The 26065-nt window shown below is 43.4% G+C and overlaps 3 protein-coding genes and 3 long non-coding RNA genes across 26 annotated transcripts in view; 3 read left to right on the top strand and 3 right to left on the bottom strand.

Moving 5' to 3' along the window:
* The window catches only part of LOC309651266, a 38507-nt gene that overhangs the window by 9527 nt on the left and 2915 nt on the right, over nt 1-26065 (bottom strand). The gene's annotated exons all lie outside the window — the stretch shown is intronic.
* LOC309651253 (E3 ubiquitin-protein ligase RNF135-like) lies at nt 1255-21882 on the top strand. 4 transcript variants are annotated; one of them, XM_082443757.1, is made up of 3 exons: nt 1255-2347; nt 7477-7639; nt 21204-21882. In XM_082443757.1, the coding sequence occupies exons 1-3, from the start codon at nt 2060-2062 to the stop codon at nt 21302-21304; spliced, it is 552 nt and encodes a 183-aa protein (XP_082299883.1). In that variant the 5' UTR covers nt 1255-2059; the 3' UTR covers nt 21305-21882. The 4 variants fall into 4 exon arrangements, with proteins under 4 accessions (XP_082299883.1, XP_082299882.1, XP_082299884.1 ...); XM_082443756.1 differs by having other exon boundaries at nt 21201-21882; XM_082443758.1 differs by having other exon boundaries at nt 16935-21882.
* RNF135 (ring finger protein 135) lies at nt 8388-12985 on the top strand. Its single transcript, XM_082443755.1, is given in 2 exon segments — nt 8388-12302; nt 12304-12985. Coding segments are annotated over 2 exon segments (564 nt in total). The 5' UTR covers nt 8388-12198; the 3' UTR covers nt 12764-12985.
* Nucleotides 13433-16942, bottom strand: LOC309651261. Its single transcript, XR_014257984.1, has 3 exons — nt 15156-16942; nt 14788-15004; nt 13433-13731 (listed from the first exon to the last, which is right to left on the bottom strand). It is a non-coding gene; the product is annotated as an uncharacterized lncRNA (long non-coding RNA).
* LOC309651264 lies at nt 22762-25010 on the bottom strand. The gene is made up of 3 exons (XR_014257986.1): nt 24884-25010; nt 23414-23509; nt 22762-22899 (listed from the first exon to the last, which is right to left on the bottom strand). It is a non-coding gene; the product is annotated as an uncharacterized lncRNA (long non-coding RNA).
* The window catches only part of RHOT1 (ras homolog family member T1), a 67418-nt gene continuing 65615 nt past the window's right edge, over nt 24263-26065 (top strand). For 16 of the 18 annotated variants that reach the window (XR_014257973.1, XR_014257974.1, XR_014257975.1 and 13 more), the window contains exon 1: nt 24263-24738. Coding sequence is in view for 13 of the 18 variants with exons in the window: in XM_082443693.1 (XP_082299819.1) it covers nt 24363-24738 (376 nt within the window). In the remaining 5 variants the exon portion in view is untranslated. Of the gene's footprint in view, nt 24739-26042; nt 26065 lie in introns of those variants that run through there. The other 2 variants (XM_082443697.1, XM_082443696.1) reach the window with 2 other exon arrangements.

Here is a 26065-nt window from a genome sequence, read left to right as displayed (position 1 = left end):
CTAAGCCTGCACTCTAGAGCCTGAGAGCCACAACTATTGAGCCCACGTGCCACAACTACTGAAGCCTGCGCACCTAGAGCCCCATGTTCCACAACAAGAGAAGCCACTGCAATGAGAAGCCCAGAGCAGCCCCTGCTCGCTGCAACTAGAGAAAGCCCAGGCACAGCGACGAAGACCCAACGCAGCCAATAAATAAACAAATAAATGAAAAAAAATTTTTTAATTAAATTATAAGAAAAAAAAGAAAACACTTTAGTATTTTTGTTCTGAAGTCTATCGGGTAATGTGCTTTCAGTCAGCAGAGAGCAGTAAGGAAACAGTGGCTCAATTCTGCATTGTAATAGCGATTTTAAAAGTCTAGGGGTCACTCAACTTTGGCTGCACGTTAGAATCATCTGGGGGAGGTTTTTAAAAATACCCCACCGGGGCTCCACCTCAGACAATGAAATCAGACTTTCTGAGAGTGGAGGCCGAACAACATCGGTATTTTTAAAGAGCTTCACAGCTCTCCGCACCGAGTATTCTTCAACCCCTCACTACTCGTTGGAGTGGTTGGATGACACCTAGTGGGCGCATTCTCAGAAAAGAGTTCTTAAATCGAATCTGCTCCTTTTCCTCCTCCCAAGAGTTGTTGGGGTAGTTATCTATCTATCTATCTATCTATCTATCTATCTATCTATCTATTATCTATCTAATCTATTTATCTATTATCTATCTATCTAATCTTTCTATTATCTAATCTATTATCTATCTACCTATCTATCTAATCTATTATCTATCTAATCTATCCATCGATTATCTATTTACCTATCTATCTAATCTATTATCTATCTACCTATCTATTATTTATCTAATCTATTGTCTATCTACCTATCTATCCAATCTATTATCTATCTACCTATCTATCTACCTATTATCTACCTATCTATCCAATCTATCTATTATCTATCTATCTATCTAATCTATTTATCTATTATCTATCTAATCTTTCTATTATCTAATCTATTATCTATCTACCTACCTATCTAATCTATCTATTATCTATCTATTATCTATCTAATCTATCCATCTATTATCTATTTACCTATCTATCTAATCTATTATCTATCTACCTATTATTTATCTAATCTATTATCTACCTATCTATCCAATCTATTATCTATCTACCTATCTAATCTATCTACCTATTATCTACCTATCTATCTATCCAATCTATTATCTACCTATCTATTATCTATCAATCTATCTAATCTATTTATCCATCTATCTATCATCTATCGCTCTATCATCTAATCTATTATCTATCTAATCTATTATCTATTATCTATCTAATCTATTATCTATCTAATCTATGTAATCTATTATCTATCTAATCTATCTATTATCTATCTACCTATCATCTATCTAATCTATTATCTATCGATCTATCTATATTTATCTATCTATTTATCTATTATCTATTATCTATTATTTATCTATCTAATCTATTATCTATCTACCTATCTATCATCTATCTACCTATTATCTATCTAATCTATTATCTATCTACCTATTATCTATCTATTATCTATCTACCTATTTATCTATCTACCTATCTATCTATCTCTGTCTATCTATCTATATCTTTTGGCCACACCGGGGGGCATGTGGGATCTTAGTTCCCCGACCAGGGGTCGAACCCGCGCCCTTAAGTGTTAGCGGGGGTCCCAACCACTGGACCGCCAGGGAAGTCCCCGGGTTGCACTTTGATGGGAGTGGGGGACATCAAACTAAAGAAAATCTTTGGGACATCAGCGGGTTTCTAACGGCCTGGGGCGAGCGCATTTCCCAGCGCATAAATCAGCTTGCAAAAGGACTGGGAAAAAGGAAACAAGGGTGGACCCAAGCTGCAGAGAAGGAGGAGGGGACAGGGAGAGTGAGGGAGGAGCAGGAGGAGACGTAGCCGCAGGGCTAGCAGCCCCCGGCGTAGCCCTGACTCCCGCGCGTCGACCCCGGGGATGGGCGGAGCGGCGGCGGCCTGGGGACCAGGGCGGGCCTGGACGCCTGCCCGGCCATCCCCATGTGGCTGGCCGAGGACGACCGGGGCTGCATCATCCGTCACGAGCTGCTGGCTCGGCCTGCCACGCTGCCCTGCGGCCACAGCTTCTCCCGCGACTGCCTGATGGGTCTGTGGGGCGCGGGGCGCCACGGGTCCTGCCCCACCTGCCGCGAGGGCGCCGAGCGGCCGCTGCAGCTGCGGAAGAACACGATGCCGCAGGACCTGGAAGACAAGTACAGTCGGGAGGCGCGCGAGCTGGAGGGCCCGAGCCCAGCGCCCGGGCCCCCGGGCCGCATCGCGCAGCTGCCGGTAGGAAGGCGGGACCAGAGACTGCCCTCTGACCTCCGTCCGCCCGCGCGCGCCGACTGCATCCCATTATCCCCACGGCGTTTCCTCTCCTCCTGATTGTATTTTCACGTTACTTTTCTCAGTCTGAACGTAGAACCCGTTCTTTGGAAAGTTCAGAAAAATATGAAGAAGCAGAAAAAAAAAATCAAAATCAGAAATCCTATCAACCTAGGCGCTATCCACCCGGGCCTCTTTCCACTTATTTCCAGTCTTTCTGCACCCACTCTGTCTCTCTGACAATTTTTAATTGTGCTAAAATATGTTTACATTATATAACGTAAAATTTGCCATTTAACCATTTTAAAATGTACAATTCAGTGGCATTATATTTACAGTGCTGTGCAACCATCACCACTATCTACTTCCAAAACTTTTTCATCACCACAAACAGAAGCTTTGTACCCATGAAGCAATAATTTCTCCCTCCCCTGCCCTCCAGCCCCTGGTAACCTCTATTCTACTTTCTGTCTCTATGACTTTGCCTACTCTAGATATTTCATAGAAGTGGAATCATACAATATTTGTCACTTTGTTTCTGGCTTTGGCTTCTTTCACTTGCTATAATGTTTTCAAGATTCATTCATGTCGTAGCATGTATCCGAACTTCATTCCTTTTTGTGGCTGAATAATAATTCCCTTGTATGATTATACCACTTTTCTTTTTTTGAATCCATTCAAACATCGATGGACATTTGGATTGTTTCCACCTTTGGGTTATTGTGAGTAATGTTGCAGTGAATGTTGATGTACAAGTATCCGAGTTCCTATTTTCAGTTATTTTGAGTAGGAGTAGAATTGTTGGATCGTATGGTAATTCTGTGTTTAACTTATTGAGGAACAGCCAAACTGCATTCCACAGCAACAACAATACTTTGCATTCCCATTAACAAAGTAGGATTCCAATTTTCCCCAACTTTTGCTCCTGGGACTTAGGTCTATTTGCTCCTGGTCTATTTGCTTCTGGGACTTAGGTTATTGTCTGTTTCCACCACAGTCTTTTGCCCCAGACAGGTTTAACTCCGCTTGCAGAACTTCTGAGCAATACTCACCACCTTTCTGGTCTGAGCTCTGGGTTAGATGAAACAAAGACAAGCACCCTGTGTCATTCCTTCAGGCAGCCCCCAGCCAGGTTAGAACAGACAGACACAATGGTTTGTGAGTAAGATCTGCTCTGCTCCTTTGGGAACCAGGACCAGAGTTCCACGCTGGGAATTTTCAATACCATCACAGCCAGGAAGGGAATGGGGCAAGGGCAAGTCAAAATGCCACAAAGCTTTCCTACTGCCAGGTTGTACTTTTTTGAGTCAGTGTCTGCCAGAGTTCTGACAAAGTTGGTTCTGACAGTTTCTGCTTGTCTTGAGACGTTTCTCTGTGTGTGTGTGTGTGTGTGTGTGTGTGTGTGTGTGTGTGTGTGTTGGGGGGGCAGGGTTGGTGGAGGGTAAAAGAGCTTGGAGCTATCCACTCCTCATTTTTTAAAAAAAATTAATTAATAGACTTTATTTCTTAGAGCAGTTCTAGGCTTATAGAAAATTGAGCAGATAGTACAGAAAATTCCCATATACCCCTCACAGTTACCCTTATTATTAATATCTTGCATTAGTTTGGTACATTTGTTACAATTTATGAACCAATATTGATACGTCGTTATTAACTAAAATCCACAGTTTACATCAGGGTTCACTCTCTGTGTTGTACCGTTCTATGGATTTTGACAAATGCATGAAGTCATGTATCTGTAGTTAACAGTTTTATGCCTTGAAAATCCCCTGCACTCTACCTCTTTGTACCCCCTCCCTCTCCCCAACCCCTGGCAACCACTGACTTTTTGCTATCTCTTTAGTTTTGCCCTTTCTAGAATGTCGTATCTTTGGAATCATACAGTATCTAGCTTTTTCAGTCTAGCTTCTTTCATTAAACAAAATTAAGGTTTGTGGCTTGATAGCTCATTTCTTTTTATTGTCAAATAATATTCCATTGTGTAGATGTCCCACAGTTTATCTATTCACCTTTTGATGGACATATTGGTTATTTCCTTTTTTTTGCAATTATGAATAAAGCTGTTCTCTTCTTTTTGGTTATAAATACAGCATTGGGACTTCCCTGGTGGTCTAGTGGTTAGGACTGGGCGCTTTCACTGCTGTGGCCCGAGTTCAATCCCTGGTCGGGGAACTGAGATCCTATAAACCAAGTGGTGCAGCCAATAAATAAATAAATAAATACAGCATTATTCCTCAGGTCCTTAAAACTCTTTGTTGGTATAGCTTATAGTGACTGAATATACTTTCCATTGGCTTTTAAATTAAAACGATTGCCTATGGATGGTAGGATATCGGATAATTTAAAACATTTCTTCTTTCGCATTCTCTGCATTTTCTAAATTCACCACAATGAGTGTGCAGTTCTTTTATGGATGGAAAAAGCAACACGCTTATTTTTTAAAGTTTTAAATTTGTTCAGGTGTCTAGATAAGGACTCCATTCCAGAATTCCAGCTGCCTGAATATTTAAGAGTGAGACCTGGAAATTTAAGAGCAAACAATGTTACCTGTGGTCAGCCTCCTCCTCTATAAAATAGTCTGCATACGGCTTCCAAAACATATGCTATTTTAAGGGACGTCAGTGCTTCTTAGAGATGAAAAACTGGTTCCAGTTTTTGAGGTTCCAGCATAATTTAAGAAGTGAAAAATGTCCCTCCAAAGTTCTAAAAACTCTGGTTTATTTAGAGTAAGATGATGAACATCTTGTATTTCTGTGGCTCTCCGTAGGACCTCTTTTGGAGGTAATGCAAATTTCTCCATTGAAGTCTGGGCCCCGCCTGCCTCAGATGACCATGACCAGGTCTTGAGGGTGTTGCCAGAATGTGTTGGCTGCAAAACTTCCTCCCATTCCCAGCCAGGCAGCTGAGCAGATGAAGCTCCGGAAGTGGAGTGGTTTAGCATTCTCATCTGAATGTTTCTTTAAATGTGAAGGATGTCAATAAACAAACAACAAGTCAACAGTTGTGATACACTTGTACCTACTAATAAATAATATAGCAGATGTTGTTGGATCTTGGTAAAACATATAATTGGTACTTTATTGCCAACATTTAGTATTCCTCCTAAGATACCTGTTGAACCTGCCTCTAAACTCTTTTTTTTTTTTTTTTAATTTATTTTTTTTGGCTGAGTTGGATCTTTGTTGCTGTGTGCAGGCTTTCTCTAGTTGTGGCGAGTGGGTGCTACTCTTTGTTGCGATGCATGGGCTTCTCACTGCAGTGGCTTCTCTCATTGTGGAGCACAGGCTCTAGGCGCACGGGCTTCAGTAGTTGTGGCTCGCGGCCTCTAGAGCGCAGGCTCAGTAGCTGTGGCGCACGGGCTTAGTTGCTCCACGGCATGTGGGATCTTCCCGGACCAGGGCTCGAACCCGTGTCCCCTGCATTGGCAGGCGGATTCTTAACTGCTGTGCCACCAGGGAAGCTCCCTATTTACTATTCTCGAGCTCGTTAAAGATGACTCTAATCCAATCCTATGACTATTTCTTGCCTGGATTTCTACCAAAGCCTTTTAATTGCTCTGCTCTGTTCCCTCCAGAGTGTCACAGTTCTTCCCATCACCATGGAATGTTCTTCTTTTACTCTGTCATGTAGGTAGTGCCTGCTCATCCTTCAGACCTCAGCTAGATTATCACTTCCTCGGAGAAGCCTTCACTGATTTCCATGAACAAGTCAAATCCCCTTATTAGAGGCTCTTATGTATGATTCCATGTACCTTTCATTTGTAGCAGTTGTTACAGTTGTGACTTGATAATGATTGGCACCATAATTTATTAATGTCTTTCATCCCTCTTCCCTTGCACTGGACTGTAAGCTCTATGAGGGCAGCGACCATGATGGCTTTTGTTCTTTTGTTCACTGTTCTATCCCCAGGCCTAACACAGTGCTTGGCACATAGTAAGTGCTCAACAAACACCCAGTGTATTGGAGTGAGTGAATAAATGGGTCCTCAGGGATGCAGTGTGTTGGGGTAGAAGGTCTGAGAGTCTGTCCATCAGTCCTGACATTGCCACTCACTAGTGTTATGACCTTGGACAAGTCATTTCACCTTTCTGAGTCTCAGATTTCTATCTGTAAAACAAACAAACAAAAAATGATCTATGGCCTGCACCTCATTGGTTTAATGTGGAGATTTTTTTTAAAAAGATCTTGCTTAAAAAAGTGCTTGAGCAATGTGAAAATGTGGGACAATCAAATTAGCTATGGCAGTATAGTTAACCTCCGTGAACTCCCTCTTTTGTAAAATGAGGATAATAAACCTATCTTGGAAAGTTGTTAGGCAAATTAGAGGTGAGCAGTGGAAAATATTCAACGGGTGGTACCTACTCCTGTTATGATTGGCAAAAAGAATGGGAAATGGATTTTGCAAAGTTGGGAAGGAAAGTCAGGTGCTGAAGGTGGGAAGGTGGTGAGCAGATGAGAGGCTGTGTTGGGGAATAACAGGACCTGAAGTTAAAGAAAATCAGGGAGTGTGTGTTGGAGGCCCCAGAGAGCAGGGCCTGTATGCAGGCAACATGTTTGTCTTGGCCCTTAGGAAGAGTTATGATAGCAGTCTGGGGAAGATTATTTCAGCCTCTGTAGCTTATCTTAGTGACTATCTATATTATTTATTTTGTAAAGCCCCTATAAGATGGGCCTAAAATTTTCAAACTTTTTGGGGGTATGAGCTAAGAACTCCATATCTGTTGTACAAAATACTAGAAAATATATAGCAGTTGAAAAAACAAATGAAAATCATCTATAGCCCCATCACCAAGAAATCACCATTTTCTAATATTTTTGCCATACTATGTATTATTCTAGATTGTTTTCAAGGCACATATATTGAGGGCCTAACTATGTTTTGAAAAACCCGTTAGGAGGTAAGTAGAAAATTATAAATGGTTGGTAGAACTGGAATATATTTGATGCATTCCTTAGGAGATTTTCATTTTTCCTTCTTCCTTCCTTCCTTCCTTCCTTCCTTCTTCTTCTTCTCCTTCTCCTTCTCCTTCTTCTCCTTCTCCTCCTCCTTCTCCTTCTTCTTCTTATTTTTTTTTTAAATGATTCATCAATAGGCTTTGTCAGATGGGGTGGACCTTTCCTTGGCTTCTCCAAAACTAGTGACTTCCAACACACCTGAGGGGAAAATGAGAGACATTCTCCATGACCTAGAAGAGATCCAGGAAAAATTACAAGAAAACTTCACGAGGAAAGAGGCCTTTGAAGAACAAATGCAGGGTGAGTTGATTTTATTTGGTAGAGGAGGTTTAATTATGGAAGTTGGGGCAGCGTTCCATGGCTTTGTTTTTTGGGGACAGGATCTGAGAGCCCAGCTGTGTTATCCCTGTGGTGTGAATGAGTGGGCTGAGATATTTTTGTGACTGGATGTGTTTTTGGACCTGCCTGGAGGTGTGCTGTATCACAGGCCCTTAATAGATAGAAACTCGTTTTCTAAGACCTATAAATCCAGAACCTAGACCTGATTTTGCTAGCTCACCATGCATCTGTGTTATCTACCTGAAGAGATTCAGAAATAGGTGGCTTTTTATTTTTCACTAGTAAATGTCCTTATTAATGAAGCATGCAACTTTGTATATAGTTCTTGATAAATTCTACTCAACTGTAATCTCTGGCCAGTGTGTTTAATAATAAAGGGTAACAATGTAGAAAACAACCTTTCTGTCCTGACTTTTAGGTTTGCTGTTGTTCCCTGGCTCAGGATTGAAAAACAATTCACACCTGCCCCTTAGACAAGTGCTCTAGTCTCGCTTGCCTCTGCCTCCTGACTCGGCCACGGCCAGCTTTGTATGCTTTAGAGACGTTATCTCTTAGAGCTTTTAGATATTTAAATCATCTTGCTCTGCTTAAAAAGTTTCTTACTTGGGCTTCCCTGGTGGCGCAGTGGTTGAGAATCTGCCTGACAATGCAGGGTACGCGGGTTCGAGCCCTGGTCTGGGAAGATCCCACATGCCACGGAGCAAAGATCCCACATGCCACGGAGCAACTAGGCCCGGGAGCCACAACTACTGAGCCTGCGCGTCTGGAGCCTGTGCTCCGCAACAAGAGACACTGCAATAGTGAGAGGCCCGCGCACTGCGATGAAGAGTGGCCCCCCCTTGCCACAACTGGAGAAAGCCCTCGCACAGAAACGAAGACCCAACACAGCCAAAAATAAATAAATAATAAATAAATAAATTTAAAAAAAAAAGAATCTAGGCAATAAAATAAAGTCTAACCTTTAAAAAAAAAAATTTCTTACTTAAGTGGAGAAGTGTGATTCCTTGGGAAAGGTTTCTTAAGGAAACCAGTTAGAGTACAGTTTATTAATTGTTCCAAAAACAATCTGAGAAATAAAGTGCCCTCTTAGCTCCTGTGTGCTCCTAAATTTAGGATGGGTTCCTAATTTAAAATCTAAAATCGAGCTTTAAACTTGAGGATTAAATTTAAAAATTTTAATTCAAAAATCAAAAAATATGAAAAGACACAACAAAAGTATTGTGTTCCTACCCTCGTCCAATTCCTCTTATTCCCCCAGTTAACCACCTTTACTAGTTTTCTTAAGTGTCCTTTCAGAATTTACTTTTGTAAGTACAAGCAAACACAAATTTATATTCTTATCTCCCCCAATATTTTTTTTTTACACAAAAGTTAGCATACTGTATACACTGTTCTGCATTTTGCTTTCCTTTTTTACTTAATATATCTTGATACCTTTACAAATCAGTACCTCAAGCATTTTCTCTTTAAAGCTGCATAATATTCCAATTTATGGATATGCCAACATTTATTTACTCAACGCTTTACTGATGGATGCATGATTATTCCCAATTATTTATAATTGCAAACAATGCTGAAGTCAATTACTGTATATACATCATTTTATATGAGTGCAGAGATAATTGTAGGTTAAATTACCAGTAAGGATTGCTGGGTCACAGAGTAAATTTTGCAATTTTGATAACGTTGACAAACTGCTCTCCAGTTGGGTTGTATCAGTTGGCACTCTTACAGAAGAAATGTTTGTCCCCCAAGCCTGCCAACACAATGTGCTGTCAAACTTTGGTATTTTTTTTGCCAATCCAATGGGTTTAAAACAAGTGATATATTTGTGTACTGTACTTTTTAATTTGCATTTCTCCATGAATTGTCTTTTTATATCTTGTATTGTTGGTCCTTTAAAAATTTGATTTTTAGGAACTCATTATAAATTAGGGAGATTAGCCTTTTGTCTGTGATATGAATTGCAGATTTTGTTCCCCATTTGTCATTTATCTTTTGATTCTGTTTAGTGTGGGTTTTAGAATGTCATATAGACATTTTTATATTTTCAAGTAGTACATTTTATCAGTGTTTTCTTTTGTGGCTTCTAGATTTTAAATTTTATTTAGAAAATTTCACCACCTCAAGTGGTGTGTGTGTGTGTGTGTGTGTGTATGTACACTTTTATATTAAATCTTTGGTTTCACATATAAATCTTTTATCCATTTGAAATTTATCCTAGCGTGTGTCCTAGTGAATTTTAAATAATAATGTAAATGTTTTATAACATTTATAATGTTTAATGGTGTTGCTCTGGTTGAAATATTTCTTCTTATTTAACTGGAGAAACATGATATCTTGGGAAAAAATTATGACTTTCTATGATTACTTAAGTGTGCATTTTTAATTTTTAATTGTGGTAAAATACATACAACAAATGCACCATCTTAACCTTTTTGAGTTTACAGTTGAATAGTGTTAAGTATATTCATATTGTATGCAACCAAGTTCCAGAACGTTTTCATCTTGCAAAACTGAAACTCTATACCCATTAAACAGTAACTCCCCATACCCTCCTTCCCCAGCCCCTAGCAACCACCATTCCACTCTCTGTTTGTATGAGTTTGATTACTCCAAATAGCTTATATAAGTGGAATCGTGAAATGTTTATCTTTTTTGTGACTGGATTATTTCACTTAGCATCCATATTATTAGATCCAAGTTTCATCCATATTGTTGACTGTGTCAGAATTTCCATCCTTTTAAGGGCTGAATAATATTCAATAATATTCCATTGTATTATACACATATATATACCACATTTTGTTTACCCATCCATCCATCCATCCATCGATGGACATTTGGGTTGCTTCCACCCCTTGGCTACTGTGAATAATGCTGCCGTGAACATGGGTGTATGAACATCTCTTTGAGACCTTGCTTTCAATTCTTTTGTATATATGCCTACAAGTGGAATTACTGGATCATATGGTAATTCTATTTTTAATTTTTTGAGGAATTAAGTATACATATTAAGTATTTTTAAAATTTAACTTAGAAAATTCAAGTATGCCTTATCAAGTACAACGTTGATTATTTTGGTTATTTTGATTTTGATTATTTGGACCAGTCCAGGACAGTTTTAAAACATAAGATCTGAATATATCCCTACTTCCTGAAACATCATTCCCTGAAGTTCTCACAAGATTGTTTTTAAGACAATAGATTAGTTATTCTTCAAGTCAGCGCTTTAACAGCTACTAAGCGATTTGACTGCCTCATCACAATGATTTCCTTTGACCCTATGTAAACACACCATGAGCTGCCACGGAAATCACGCAGCCTAAATGGCATAGTGTTTCTCGAGGTATGACCCGGTATTCTCTGTAACGCTAGTAAGAATGCAGATAATCTCCAGGTTTGTTGGCCTATGTTGTTTTTTTTTTCTTATATGTTCTTTTTGTGGCTTTGATATCTGTATTATGGTAACTTCATAATATTAATTAAAAATCTTTCCACCCTTAAAAAAACAAAAAGCAGAATCCAAGGCCCATGGCCAGACTATTGAGTTAGCATCTCCGGGAGTAAGCCCCAAGGATTTGCATTTTTGACAACTTTGCAGGGGATTTTCATGCACACTAAAGTTTGTTTTTTTTTTTAAATTAATTAATTTATTTATTTATTTTATGGCTGTGTTGGGTCTTCGTTTCTGTGCGAGGGCTTTCTCTAGTTGCAGCAAGTGGGGGCCACTCTTCGTCGCGGTGTGCGGGCCTCTCACTATCGCGGCCTCTCTTGTTGCGGAGCACAGGCTCCAGACGCGCAGGCTCAGTAGTTGTGGCTCACGGGCCTAGTTGCTCCGCGGCATGTGGGATCTTCCCAGACCAGGGCTCGAACCCGTGTCCCCTGCATTGTCAGGCAGATTCTCAACCACTGCGCCACCAGGGAAGCCCCCACACTAAAGTTTTGATAAGCATTTTGGTGCAGCTTACCCAGCAGGGGTGATTATTTGTAATACAAATTTAATTACTGGGGAGTACAGTTGACCCTTGAACAACATGGGGGTTAGGGGCACCAAACGCCTATACAGCCGAAAATCTGACTATAACTTTTTTCTTTTTTTGTAAACAGGAGTCCTATTTTATTTTATTTATTTATATTTTTAATTAATTTATTTATTTATCTTTGGCTGCGTTGGGTCTTTGTTGCTGCACGCAGGCTTTCTGTAGTTGTGGTGAGCGGGGGCTACTCTTGATTGCAGTGCACAGGCTTCTCATTGCGGTGGCTTCTCTTGTTTTGGAGCACGGGCTCTAGGCGCACAGGCTTCAGTAGTTGTGGCACAAAGGCTTAGTTGCTCCGTGGCATGTGGGATCTTCCCGGACAAGGGCTTGAACCTGTGTTCCCTGCATTGGCAGGCAGATTCTTAACCACTGTGCCACCAGGGAAGTCCCTTGATGCACCAATTTTAATGCCAGTATGTGTAAAACTTTATCACACTCAAAGATACAAAGCTGCTTTTTGCTATTTGAAGACCTCTTAGCATGAACCATCAGAGGTGGCTAGTCATGTTCTGGTTTTTTTCCCCTGGGGTCATCAATCCAACCTTTGACCTAGGGAGCCTCTCCTGTAGCCTGGAGGTGTCCAAGGATCACTGTATGTCACCGCCCACAGCCCTATCCCTGGAGTCATGAGAGGTCTGCCTCCTGCCAGGCCTTATGTTCCCAGGCTCTCTCTTCTGGGCAGCAGTACTGGGAAGTGGACACTCAGCGTTGTAGCCACTGGGCAGTTGGGGTGGCTTCCTGGGGGATGAGGCGTGACCAGATCCTGGGAAGGACCAGGGACTCCTGGTGTGTAGAGTGGAAAGGGACTAGCCAGCTCTCTGCATGGCACATAGTCAAGGAAACTGTCCTTGGCTCAAACAGACCTGGTGTGGTGGGCATCTGGCTGGACCTTGAGGAGGGAAAGCTTGCCTTCTATTCTGTGGCTGAGCAGGTGAAGCTCCTGTGTGAGTGCCCAGTCTCTGCTGCCTTTCCTCTGCACCCTGCCTTCTGGCTGTATGGCTTATTCCCTGGAAACTCTCTGACTATGAGGCAAATAAACGTATAAACATTCCCTGGGTGTTAAAACATGTTGATTTCCTGGTCTCTCTGCCTTCAAGCAGGGTGTCAACTTGACTTAAGTATCTCACTTCAAAAGTTAAGGGATGCAAAGTAAATGTTTAACTCAGCAGGCTTGCATTGTTCAAACCCTGCACGGTCCAAAGAAAGGACAGGCTCTTGAGTGGGAGATAATATCTAAGCCCTTGGAATATCCTGCCTGATAAGAGTGTATTTACCTGAGAGCCTTGGGCCGCACAGTATCAGCTTGATTTCTGGAAGGGCTGGAAACTAAGGTCAGCCACTTGGGCGGTGCGTCTGCCTACATGACCGACCGCCAGTCAAAGCCTTGGGCACCAAGACTTATGTGCTTCCCTGGTTGGCAGTGTTCCGTGTGTGTGGTCACACGTCGTCCTGGGAGAATCAAGCATTGTCCCCATAACTCCACTGAGAGAGGAGTGAGTGGGCTCTCCTGGCCCCTGCCCTATGTGCCTTCTTCTGTTGCTGGTTTTAACCTGTATCCTTTCACTGTAATTGTCTGTAACCGTAAGTGTAACAGCTTTGCTGAGAGTCTGTGAGTCCTAGTGCATCACTGACAATGAGATTGATTTTAGGGGACCAGCCCTACACACACACAAGGGACACGCTATCAATTGCTGTGTAATACTATGATCACACATTCAGTGGTTTCAAACAACACACATTTATTCTCTCGCAGCTTCTGTGGGCCAGGAGTCAGGGTACAGCTTAGCTGAGGCCTCTGCTTTGGAGTCTCGCAAGCTGCAGTCAGGGTGTGAACTGGGGCCGGGTGAGATCTGAGGCTCCACTGGGGAAGGATCTGCTTCCAAGCTCACGTGGCTGTCGGCAGCATTCAGTTCCTTGTGGGTTGTCAGACTGAGGACCACCCTCAGTTCCTTACTCGGTGGGCCTCTGCAACATGGCTGCTGACTTCAAAGCCAACAAGGGAGATCAAGTCTCCTAGCAAGGTGGACATTAAATCTTATATAATGTAACCACAGGGACATGTAATCACACGTATGCCATCGCCTTGCCTTATTCTATTGGTTAGAAGCAAGTCGCAGGTCCCGCCCACATTTAAGGGGGTGGGGTTCACAAGGGCATGAATACCAGGAGGTGGGGGGAGGTCCTTACAGTCTGGCTGGCACATGGTATCATCTCATACTCGATTTCCCCTATTTTTTAGAATCATTTTATTATATTAACAGAATGGACAGAGAAAACTACACAAAACACATGTGCAGCGTAAGGAATAATTATTATTATTATTATTAAACACCCTTGTAACTACCCTTCAGGTCAAGAAATAAATCCTGGGCTTCCCTGGTGGCGCAGTGGTTAAGAATCCGCCTGCCAGTGCAGGGGACACAGGTTCGAGTCCTGGTCTGGGAAGATCCCACATGCCGCGGAGCAACTAAGCCCACGCGCCACAACTACTGAGCCTGCGCTCTAGAGCCCGTGAGCCACAACTACTGAGCCCGCGCGCCCCAACTACTGAAGCCTGCGTGCCTAGAGCCCATTCTCCGCAACAAGAGAAGCCACCGCAATGAGAAGCCCGCACACCGCAACGAAGAGTAGCCCCCTCTCACTGCGACTAGAGAAAGCCCGTGCGCAGCAACAGACCCAACGCAGCCAAATAAATAAATAAATAAATAAATTTATTAAAAAAAAAAAAGAAAGAAAACCTTGCTGCCCACCCCAGAAGCTCTTTCATGTGCCCCATTCCAATCACAAAACCCTCCGTCCACCTGAAAGGCATCCTGACTTTTATAGTAATCACTTACTTGCATTTCTTTAGAGTTTTAGCACCCAAACATGCATCCCTAGCATAAACCCTAAAAAACCCTGATATATCTTTTTCTTAACAGCTTTGTTGAGATATAGTTTACATACTATAAAATTCACCTATTTAAAGTGTACAAATCAATGTGTTTTAGTATGTTTACAGAGTTGTGAAACCATCACCATAATCTAATTTTAGAACATTTTCATCTCCCACAGAAAGAACCCTCATACCTATCAACAGTTGATATGTCTCTGAAGTCTCCTGATCTACAGCTTTCCCCTCCCTTTCTTCTCCTTACGATTCATCTGTGGGACATCAGGCTCTATTAGCACCTGTTGGAGAGGTGGAAATCCAGCTCTGTTGGATGGGGTTGAGCAGAAAGCCTTGCCACACAAACCAGCCAGGCAACCTTTGACAGTGCATTTCACTTCTTTGCCTCTCTTTCCCCTGTAAAATGGAAATAATTATTATTCGCCCTTCCTTACCTTCCTCAAAGGGTTGCTGAAAGAATTGATGTAACAGATGAGGACACTGGAAGAATGCCAGGGTGATTATAACCACAGCAACAATGACATAACTATATTTTCATATCACACACCTTGATCTCTAACATCTGTAGATTCACACCTAATTTCCATATGGATCCTTGAAAACAGGAGCAAGCAGAAGTCTTCCCCTGTGATCTACTCATTTGCTCTCTGAGCCTCATGACCACCCTGCGTGATGAGTGTTATCATCTTTCTGTTAACATATGAGGGAAGGGTGGGGGTCCTGGACCGGTTGAGGGCTTTGTGCAGGGCCAGTCAGCTGATCGTGGCAGAGCTGGGAGCTGGCCCAGCGTTCCCACTGTCAAGTCTCTAACCTTAATACCCTCTGATAAGGTCCCAGTTGAGGCCAGGACCTGGGCATCCACTTTGATAGGACACAGCTCTAAAGCCACGAGGTGCTCTTTTTTTCTTGTTGTTGGTGTCAGTTCTCAGTGTAGTGGCCTTGAGTTGCCTAAGCAGGGACAGGGCCTCTCTGTGCCAGATGACCGTTAAAAGGCTCTCTGTTCTCACTTTCTGCATTACGGAGCCTTTATCTTCTCACCCAGAGTCACCTTGATGTTTGCCTTTTAAAAGTGCCAAGAATTTAGAGGCCAGGGTTTTAGCTTCTTGAGGTCCTTTGATTAAATACCATCCTTTCAGGTGGTTTGGATAATGGGGCCTCTGTCCGCGTGGGGTTTATTGGCTGGCCACGTGATTTCCCCAAGCTGCAGCCAAAGCACAAGAATCATAGAGGTGGGGAACAAAGGTTATCATTTTTGGCTTCCTTGCTTTTGTCTCACGTTTTCTGTCAGCATATCCCTTCCAGTACACTGTGGAAAATAGCACCCTTCACTCAAACAAAACAGAAAATCCTCCCAAGGAGAAGAACTGAAGCTGAAATGCCAGTGGATGAAGGCACCTCTCACTGAGGTCTACACCGTGTCGGGGATGAAGTCATCCACCGTGGACCAAGCTGGACATCCCATCAGGGGCTCCTGGGGCAGCAGCTCACCCCATCTGGAGATGTTTCTCTCAAACATCTGAGTGGTTGTACCCATTTTTGGGGTCTAGGGCTTTGGGTTCCTGGAAGAACCACCTGCTAAGCAGGAAGCCACAACCTTCTTAAGGCTCACGACAACCTCTAATATAGTTATATCTATCTGTCCCTTGCTTCTCCCTCAAGTACATTTTTTTTTTCCGGAAAAGTTTAATTTGAAGACTTTATTTCCTAGCTGATTGCAGAAACAAACCACAAGATGAAACAGTGCTGCTCTCTGGGGAGACCTCTCAGGCTGCCTTGCTCAGTTCAAGGGAGAAGTCCCTTCCCCAGGGGGCACTTGGGGATTTTGACAGGAAAAGGGGACTCTTCCCTGGTATATGTTCAGCTCCATCACCCCCTACTCCTGCTGAGCCCTTAGCCCCAAATTCATCCTCATTCATCATTGCTCAAAACCCTAATCACTGGGTCCTTCCAGACAACTGCAGTCTTCTTCTTTAATTATACATACTTAGGTTATGATGAAGATTTTTTAATATTTATTTATTTTTATTTGTTATTTATTTAGACTGTGCCGGGTCTCAGCTGTGGCATGCGGGGTTCTTAGTTGCGGCATGCACGAGGGATCTAGTTCCCCGACCAGGGATCAAACCTGGGAGCTCTGCATTGGGAGCGTGGAGTCCTACCCACTGGACCACCAGGGAAGTCCCTGAAGATTTGTTTTGATTTGGGATTTATCTTCCTAACCAGCCATAGGTTTTTTAAGGACAGGGTTTCTTAAGCTTCAGCCTTTCATGTGCCATGATTCTTATTACATCTGCATATCCCTTGCACTTTTTTTTTTTTTTGGCAGGGCCGCCTGGCTTGTGGGATCTTAGTTCCTGGACAAGGGATCGAACCCGGGCCCCCTGCAGTGGAAGTGCGGTGTCCTAACCACTGGACCAGCAGGGAATTCCCGTCTCGTGTACCATGTTTTACTTAATATTTTTCCTAAATCAACTCACATCTCCCCTTTTAGGTACATGTATTTCAAAAGGAAACTTTAAAATATTTATATAAATGAAAACCAGAATCATGTGTCTTAAATAGAGGGATAAGCCTAAATGTATGTTTCAAGAAAAACAAAACAGTGACTAGCTTGGTACCGTTGTCTGTCTAAGTTTCTGAACCTGAAGTGGGCTTGCGCTCTCCCTCTCTTTCTCTCTCTCTCTCTGGCTCAAAAGGAGATTATCGGGTACTAAAGATTTACTGAGGATTTCACCTTGACTTAATCAGGATGGAAAGAGAATAGAAAAAGGAAACCTTTCTGTTCACAAGAGTCACTGTTTCTGATGTCCCTGCACCACTTTTACACCTCTTATTCCACCACTTTGGGAAACGTGATTCTAAGAGATTGGTCTGGTGCAATATGGAAGACTGTGTCTTCCTTCCGTGTGCAGGGAAATTGTTTCACCTTTATTCTTCAAAATAAATACACCCTGGGGGAGAAAAACGTATGGCTTTGGTCAGTGACAATCTCCAGGACACAACGTCTTGGAGTTACCATAGGAGCTTTTCTGATACCACCTTCTGTACAATTAGTCACCACGTTCTGACCCTCGATTCTGCTTTCTCAAATCATTTCAACTCTGGCCCCTCCTCTTCCCTCTGCATCTGCTCGCCGGTTCAGACTCCCATCACATCTCTCCCAGGTTATTTTAATTTATTATTTTTGTCTGAGTTGGATCTTCATTGCTGTGCGTGGGCTTTGTCTAGTTGTGGCGAGCAGTGGCTACTCTTCGCTGCGGTGCGCGGGCTTCTCATCGCGGTGGCTTCTCTTGTTGAGGAGCATGGGCTCTAGGCGCGCGGGCTTCAGTAATTGTGGCTCGTGGCTCTAAAGCGCAGGCTCAGTAGTTGTGGCGCACAGGCCCACCTGCTTCGCGGCATGTGGGATCTTCCCGGACCAGGGCTCAAACCCGTGTCCCCTGCATTGGCAGGTGGATTCTTAACCACTGTGCCACCAGGGAAGCCCTCTCCCAGATTATTTTAATGCGAGCTCCTCTATCTCTAGTCAGAAGGCCCCTTCCCATCCATTCTCATTCTGCTAATGTGAACTTTCCAAAATGTAAGTCAGATCATGTCACTCCCCTGCTTAAAACTCCCCAGTGCTCCCCGCCTACAACAGAAAGTTCTGCTTCCTGTTTCTGCTCTTACCTACCTCTAGCCCCCATTTGCTGTCATCCCCCCACATACACCCTCCACCCCAGCCTCCCTGCTTTGTGTCACACTATGTACTTTTGCAATTCCGGTTTGCTTTGCCTGGAGTGTCCCCCAACCCCCCTTGTCCAGAGTTGAAAACTGTTTACCCAGAGTGGATCTGGTTTCCACCAAGAGGACTGGAGTCTTTCACTGTCACCATGTCTAACGTGGCAACATGTGCACAATGAATTTAGATCAGATCAACGCTGACTCACTAATTGTAGAAGCAGGTACTGGAAAGCCACTCAGGCTAAAATCTTGGTCATTTTCCTAGGAGCTTTCTGGGGATATTTTCAGTTTTGCTGGGTTAAGGCATTTTGTTGCCTGGGGGGTTGTCTGTGAACACAGCCAGACAGGGAGAGCAGATTACTGGAAGGAGCGGGACACAGTCACACAAGTCTGGCTGGTTTTGGCTAAGGGTGGGGTGGGGAGAGAGGAGGTAGAAAGATTTAGATTATGAGATGCTACCTCTCATGAAGGGTTTTTTTTTTTTTTAATAAATTTATTTATTTTAGTATTTATTTATTTATTTATTTATTTTGGCTGCGTTGGATCTTTGTTGCTGCGCACGGGCTTTCTCTCTAGTTGCGGTGAGCGGGGGCTACTCTTCCATGCAGTGCACAGGCTTCTCATTTCGGTGTCTTCTCTTGTTGCGGAGCACGGGCTCTAGGCGCGTGGACTTCAGTAGTTGTGGCACGTGGGCTCACTAGTTGTGGCCCATGGGCTTAGTTGCTCCGTGGCATGTGGGATCTTCCCAGACCAGGGCTTGAACCCGTGTCCCCTGCATTGGCAGGCAGATTCTTAAACACTGGGCCACCAGGGAAGCCCGAAGGTTTTTTGAAAGAGGTAGTTTGGGCTGATAGGGAATGATTTGGAGGATTCTGGTGAGAAAGATGAATGCCCAAACTTCCTTGTCCACAACTTGCCTCCCATGATAAGTCTGTGTTGTCCATTACTGTGTCTCTGGCACCTAGTACAGAGCACCGCACAAGGTGGAACCAATAAATATTTGTTAAATAATTTTATAAACATGATATCCTATGTTAATGTCTCAAAGCATTGCTATTCTTCTAAATATTTCTATTATCTTTATTATCTTTCTATTATCTTTATTTAAAAGATATTAACTTTGACATTTTACAAAAGATGATTGTACTGGGACTTCCCTGGTGGTCCAGTGGTTAAGACTCCGCGCTTCCACTGCAGAGGCCACAGGTTCAACCCCTGGTCAGGGAACTAAGATCAGCATGCTGTGCGGTGCGGCCAAAAACAAAAAAACAAAAAGAAGATGATTGTACTAAAAATTAATTCGTAATCTTTAACACATTTTCTCCTTCCTTTGTACCCTCATCTAATGTTTATGTACATCCATTAGTTTTTAATTACCCAAATAATACTCATGCATCCTTATCAAAGTTCAAAATTGCAAATGTATAGAGGGTAAAAGTTACATAAATGTATATTTTATACTTGGTTTTTATATAGTTGTAATTGTATGTATGGTTTTAGATTTCTGTTTTTTCACTTATTTTGTAAATACTTTTCCCTCTTTAATAGTCATTAGTTTTAATGACTGCAAAAGTTCCAGTAATCTTATGTCATACTTAATTTAGTTATTCCCCTATTATTGTATATTTTTCCATTTTTTACTATTGTGTAATGATGCTATAAATAGGATATGTATATGTATATATATATTTCTTCTTTTGAATTATTTTCTTGGAACATACTTAATTGTGGTGATTTCTTTGCAGAGATAAACAAATTATAAGTTTACTATTCTATGGAATTTTTCGTTTTGTGGAAATGGCCTGTGACCTAAAATTTTTTGAGAATCACTCACTAGTTGGTATAGATAATAAGTCATCAAAAATTTTAATGTCTCTGCAGTGATTAAAAATTATGTTAAATGCATTTTTGTCGTTCAGAGTTTACAATTTGGGTGGGCAGGCTAATCAATTTGCCCTTGGAAGGATAATGCAAATCAGCAAATGAATTCCAAATTTTAAAATGCAGCTGTTAAGGATGATGTATGGACATGTACTATATGTTAAGTAATGTGATAAATGCTTTATTGCATTATTTTACTTAATTCTCAAAGAGCTCTATGAGCTAACTCCATTTTGCTGATGGGGTTTACATTTTTCAGAGAGGTTATGTAACTTGTCCAATGTTGCACAGCTAGCAAAGTATTGGAGACGAAATGTAGACTCCAGAGCCCATGCCCTTAACCATGCCATAAGGGAATTCAGGCCACTTGGGGGCAAGAAGGTCTGAGAGGCTTCTCAATATCAATTATCTCTTAATTGAGGGTATTTGTTTTACAATATGTATCTGAAAGGAGCTTGAGAAAATTAAAAAGAAAACTGGATGCAACCTCATCAACAGGTGAGGCTCTTGTCTGGAAAATGTGTTTTCAGTATGGTTAGTTGTAATCAAATGCCTTTTAAAAGTAATTGTGCTGAGTGATGTCTCTTCTGGCCAAATCAAGCAAACAGAATCCATATCCTCTAGAGACCAATTCACGTGACTATGCCGAGGACATGGATGTCTGGCCAATGAGCCAAGAACATTCAAAGTGCATTCAAAGGCAAGATAAAAGATTTACTCTGTACCAAAGCATTGGACTTTTCTGCTCCACCACATCAGGCTTGGCAGGAAAAGGAGGAAGTCTTCCTGGAAGGAATGGGAGACCAGAGTGAAGATGGATGCCACTTTGGGTTTAATTTGGGAGACCAAAGATAGATGGGTCTGAAGAGTGGGACCAATGCCAAGCCATCTAATTTGGCCTCCTGCCCAGGACTGTGTCTAACTCACCAGAGACCAGCCTCTTGTTCCACCCAATGTCAGTCATTTAACACACACTGTATCTTCTCCCCAGCAGGCCTGCCCACCAGCCCTGGGGTGTTCCACTGTCCTGAGACTCAGAGAGAGGCTGTGTTGCAAGTTCCTTCTTTGATAGGTGTGAAAGATGGATCCGCTTAAATCCTGGCAAAGGTACTTTGTTCAGACCCCCAGTGTCCCCTTCACAATTGAGAAGCCATGAAGTTTGTCTTGTGAAGGTAGAGCTCCTTCCCAGCATTCTAGAGGGAAATTCCATCAGTGCTTTCTAGATACTAATCTGTCCTCTTGGCTTTATCCAATGTACTTAATATACAGTCATCAATCTGTAATATCCCAACAGTAAATTCCACTGCCAACAACTGCATTCTCTGGCTTCTGTGTTGCTGCAGTGTGTGTCATCGTGTGGCTCTATCTTCTGGCTCAGAAAGGTGTACAGAAGTCACTTCTCTCACAGTTTATTTTATTTATCCAACATTTGTATATTACAGACCATGTACCAGGCACTATTCAAAGCATTTTCCTATTACATTAACTCGTTTAATCTTCATAACAATCCCATGAGGTGTTATTCCCATTTGGCAGATGAGGGTTAGAGAAGTTAAGAAATTTGCCTGATGATGCACAGCTAGTAATTGGTAAAGCTGAGGTTCAGACTTAGGCAGGCAGACTCCAGAGTCCCTGCTTTTATTTTATTTTATTTATTTATTTATTTATTTATTTATTTAGGCTGCACCGGGTCTTAGTTGCGGCGTTGTGGACTCTTAGTTGCGGCAGGCATGCGGGATCCAGCTCCCCAACCAGGGATCGATCCCGGGCCTCCTGCATTGGGAGCGCAGAGTCTTACTCACTGGACCACCAAGGAAGGCCCCAGAGTCACTGCTTTTAATCACTGAGCTATGCTGTCTCCAAGAGAACTTCAGAGTGACCCCTGATGGATGTCTGTTAGCATAAGAGAAGGGCATAAAGCTCAAGGCAAGACAGGAGGCCACAGCTTCAGAAGTATAGCTGACTGGGAGATGGGAAGGGGCTGTAAAAAGAAACTTATTGATACATTGCCTGTGAGGCACACTCTGGCTTGTCCGGCTCCCCACTCCCACTTTAGTTTTGGTCTTCTTTTGTATCAAACTGTTAGTCATCGCTGGCTGTAAGTGCTTGCTGGGTGACTCCTTTCTGCAGCCCTTGGGTCTGGATTTTTAAGTAAGTTTTTTTCTACAAAGGAGTTTGAAGTATTATCTTTGCAATGTTCCCTCTAAATAAACTCTTCTTCCTAGCCCTCTGCCTTCCAGACATTCCCCCTGCAAAGCCTTTACGCAGCATGCATGTGCAACATCACGAAGGCCTTGTCTCTTCTCACGCTCCTGATGTCCACAGAATTAACACCGGCATCCACTGGCGATGCTGATGCAGGGCTCCCGGGGTCAAGATTCTCTACAAAGTCTTGCTCGGAGGGAGCTGTGCCCTAGAGAACTTCGTCCTTTGTGATCTGATATTTGTGCAATTCATTTGTTAAAGAAAAAGCCTTTTTCACAGACATTGTTTTATGGGATCCTCCAAACTACTCTGTGAGGTAGAAGGCTGGGAAGAGATGATAGTCTTTGGTTGAGAGGAAACTGAGGAACAGAGAGGTGATGTGACTTGCCTAGCCTCATATGCTCAGTATGGCAGAGCCCGGGCTCAGTCTCAGCTGTCATGCCTTTGGCAAGTTATGGTATCTCTCTGGACGTTGCTTGTCTTACCTATAGAATAATGGGATTAGAATAGGTGCTCTGTAAGGGTCCTTCCAACTCAAACATTTTGTAATACTAAAATTCTGAGGAATACTTTCCCCTGAAAGATCAGGCCATCAAGCCTCCTGAAGTTCATCTTATTTGCCTCCATCCTGGAATATGACTTCATTATCTCCCAGTGAGCAGGAAGTGTGCCTTTCCTGTCTTCCTCTTTATATCACAGAGAGAGTGTTTTTTGGAAGGGCTTCCACCCCTATGCTCCTTACAGATATCATATAGCTTAAATGGTGAAATACTGTTGTAAACATAACAATGAATTTGCCTCAAAACCTGTGGATTTCAACTTTTCAGTGAGCTCTACGACAGTAATGACAGCTGAGATCAGTAGAGCAAGTGCTGTGCATCTGACAAATGCTTGACATGTATTATATATTCTTCACAACCACCTAAGAAGGTAGGTATTATTATCATTATTGCCATGTTACAGAAGAAGGGGCGGGCTTGGAGAAGTAAAGGAACTTACTCAGGATCACATAACTATCAGGTGATGGGCTCTGGATTCAAACCCATGCAGTTTGTCAGCAGCTGTTAAATGCTGCACCAGACCACAAGGCTTCTCCTAGGAGAAAAGGGGATTGGTATTATACACACTTTATTCCCTTACAAAAAATTCATTTTGTAATATTTAAGATAGAAAAAAGGCACAAAAAAAAAAGAAAAAAGGCACATTATGCACAGATAGTGTTTCCTCCTTTATTCTCTCTCTCTCTCCAACCATCTGTCCATCTATCTCCCACTGTCTGCCAAGCACTGTTCAAACATATAAGCATATATAGAGAGAGATAGCAACAAATTCCTCCGGATGGAGAGAGTCAGGAGGAAATTAAGACAATGTTAGAAAAATTAGTACAAGTTTATTATTCAGTGTCACCTATGTGTCCGACACTGCGCTGGGCAAACCTATGTAAAGAGACGTATCAGAAAACCCTGCCTAAAGTAAACCACAAAGAGAGAGGAAAATCACTTAGTTTGGTTACAAAGAAACGAATCTGTTTACACAGATAGTGTAGAAACTAATCTCATTATTTAGAATCGTATTTTATAAGCACCACAGATAAAAAGCTGCTAGGGTGGTGGGCTTTGGTAGTGGAAAGGACTCGATTCTGGGAGGTAGTCATCCTTTACTCAATCAAGCGCTTTCTGAGGGCTTTGTCCAATAAGGTGGGGAATACTTCTGAAAACCAGGTGGACACGTCGCTGCTCTCCTGCAGCTTATAGTCAGTCAGGTGAGAATATTCCCGCCCTGAGTCACACTGCCAAGTTCTAGCTATATGACCTTGGACGAGGAACTTCTCCTGCCCCTATTTCGTAAAAGAAATGGGGTCAGATAGCGACCCTGCCACTCAAATTCCCGGCCCAAAGCGTATCCCTGGCCGCTGTTCCCGGAGGTGGGCGGGCGAGACTCCCGCGCGATGCTCTGCGGCGAGCCTGACGGCGGGGGCGCAGGTCCGGGACAGAGAGCGTTCGCGTTCCGAAAGCGCTTGTCCCTCGCGGCGCCCCGTCGCCCCGCCGCCGCCGCGACTCGCGGAGCCGGAGGAGGCGGAGCAGGCGCTGTCCCGGCTCTTGAGCGGGCTAGCTGCCGAGGAGGTGGTGCGGCGGGCCCGGGAGGCCGAGGTTCGGGCGGGGCGGCGGGAGAGGCTGGCAGGCGGCGCCGGCAGCGTGGGGAAAGCGGCGCCGCGGGCTGGGCGCTCCCGGCGAGAGGAGTCCGCTCCATGCGTGCGGGCCGAGGTCGGCCCCTGCGAGCCGCAGACATGAAGAAAGACGTGCGGATCCTTCTGGTGGGAGAACGTGAGTCCGCGCGCCCGGGCTGGCCGGGGCTGGCCGCGGCCACCGCAGCCCCTGCCGCCCCGCTGCCCTACCTCCGCGCCCCCAGGCCTCCCAGCCCCTCCGCTCTCCCCTTTCGGCTGCCCGCCGGCGGCCCTCGATCTCTCACCTCACCTGGGCCCTCCTGAGCCCTCCGTCCTCTGTCCCCCCGTCATCACCCTCAAGCCGTGTCTCCATTAGCCTCTGACCGCCCGGCCTCATCCCTCCGAAGGTCCTCTCCTCCTTTTTCTCTTGGAATGCTCTGCTCCCGGGCCTCCGCGTTTCCGAGGCCGCCTCCTCTCAGACCCTCTCGTCTTCCGTGGAGATTCCCTTGTCCCTGCCAGGCAGGTGCTGGAACAGGCGGACTGACCAATTGGGATGGCGTGAACTGGCTCCCCGGGAAGCTAGGGGGAGGGGTGCAGAACTGTTCGACTTGTGGGCAAGGTCAGGTGTCTGCTTGTTTTTGCGCTCGCGGTCTTCCCTCGCTCTAGGCATTGACTGTAAGGCACGGAGCATTTTAAGCGGTATTTGCTCTTTGCATTGGAATAACTCCAGGTACACTCGATGTTTCCTCAAAAATTTACTCTCAACTTCAAGTTATACAAGTGCTCAATGAATGAATACTTATCTGGGGAGGGTCCTTCAGTTGAGAGAATTATTGTTACCCTAAAGCCTAGTTTCCCCCATCTTTTAAAACATTATTTCATAACTACTTGGTAATTAATTTAAAAATAACGAGCACACGTGAGACCCCTCCCCCCCCCCCGAGATTCTTAGATTTCACTTTTTGAAGATGTAATAAAGGAGACATGTCTTCTGTTCACTGATTTGGGGACAGAACAGCAGGGACTTCTTGATATTGTGCAAGTTACATGACTCAATTGGTAGGACTAAAATAAGAAAAAAGTGGGCTGGGGAGGACTGGACTGTTTGTTTTAAAAGTACGTTAGTTAATGCCCTGCCTTTGCTGCTTTGAAGCTTTCTGTTCTAAACCCCGTTTCATTCTGGAGTAGCCCCTCCACGTCACTGTGATGCCCTCCCAAGGAAGGAAGTGAACACATTTTTACCCTCTTCTGTAGTGTTCTTTGCTGTTCATAGAAACCTCTGTTCACCTGCTATTGTAGAAATCTTCCTTTAGAATCAGAATCTAGAAGTAAGCTTAGCCAGACAGTTTACTTTTTGGTTTGCAGTTGTGAATTTTAGTTTTAATTTATAACAACACGTGTACCTTAATCTGTGTTTTGCATGGACTTCCTTGACAAAGTTCAGGAATATGATTCATGTTGATGCATTTGGAGCAAGGCAGGGAAAG

This window comes from Balaenoptera physalus (assembly GCF_965194825.1).
Source record: "Balaenoptera physalus genome assembly, chromosome: 20".
In the NCBI taxonomy this organism is placed as follows: domain Eukaryota; kingdom Metazoa; phylum Chordata; class Mammalia; order Artiodactyla; family Balaenopteridae; genus Balaenoptera; species Balaenoptera physalus.
This window is presented reverse-complemented; position numbering and strand designations above follow the sequence as displayed.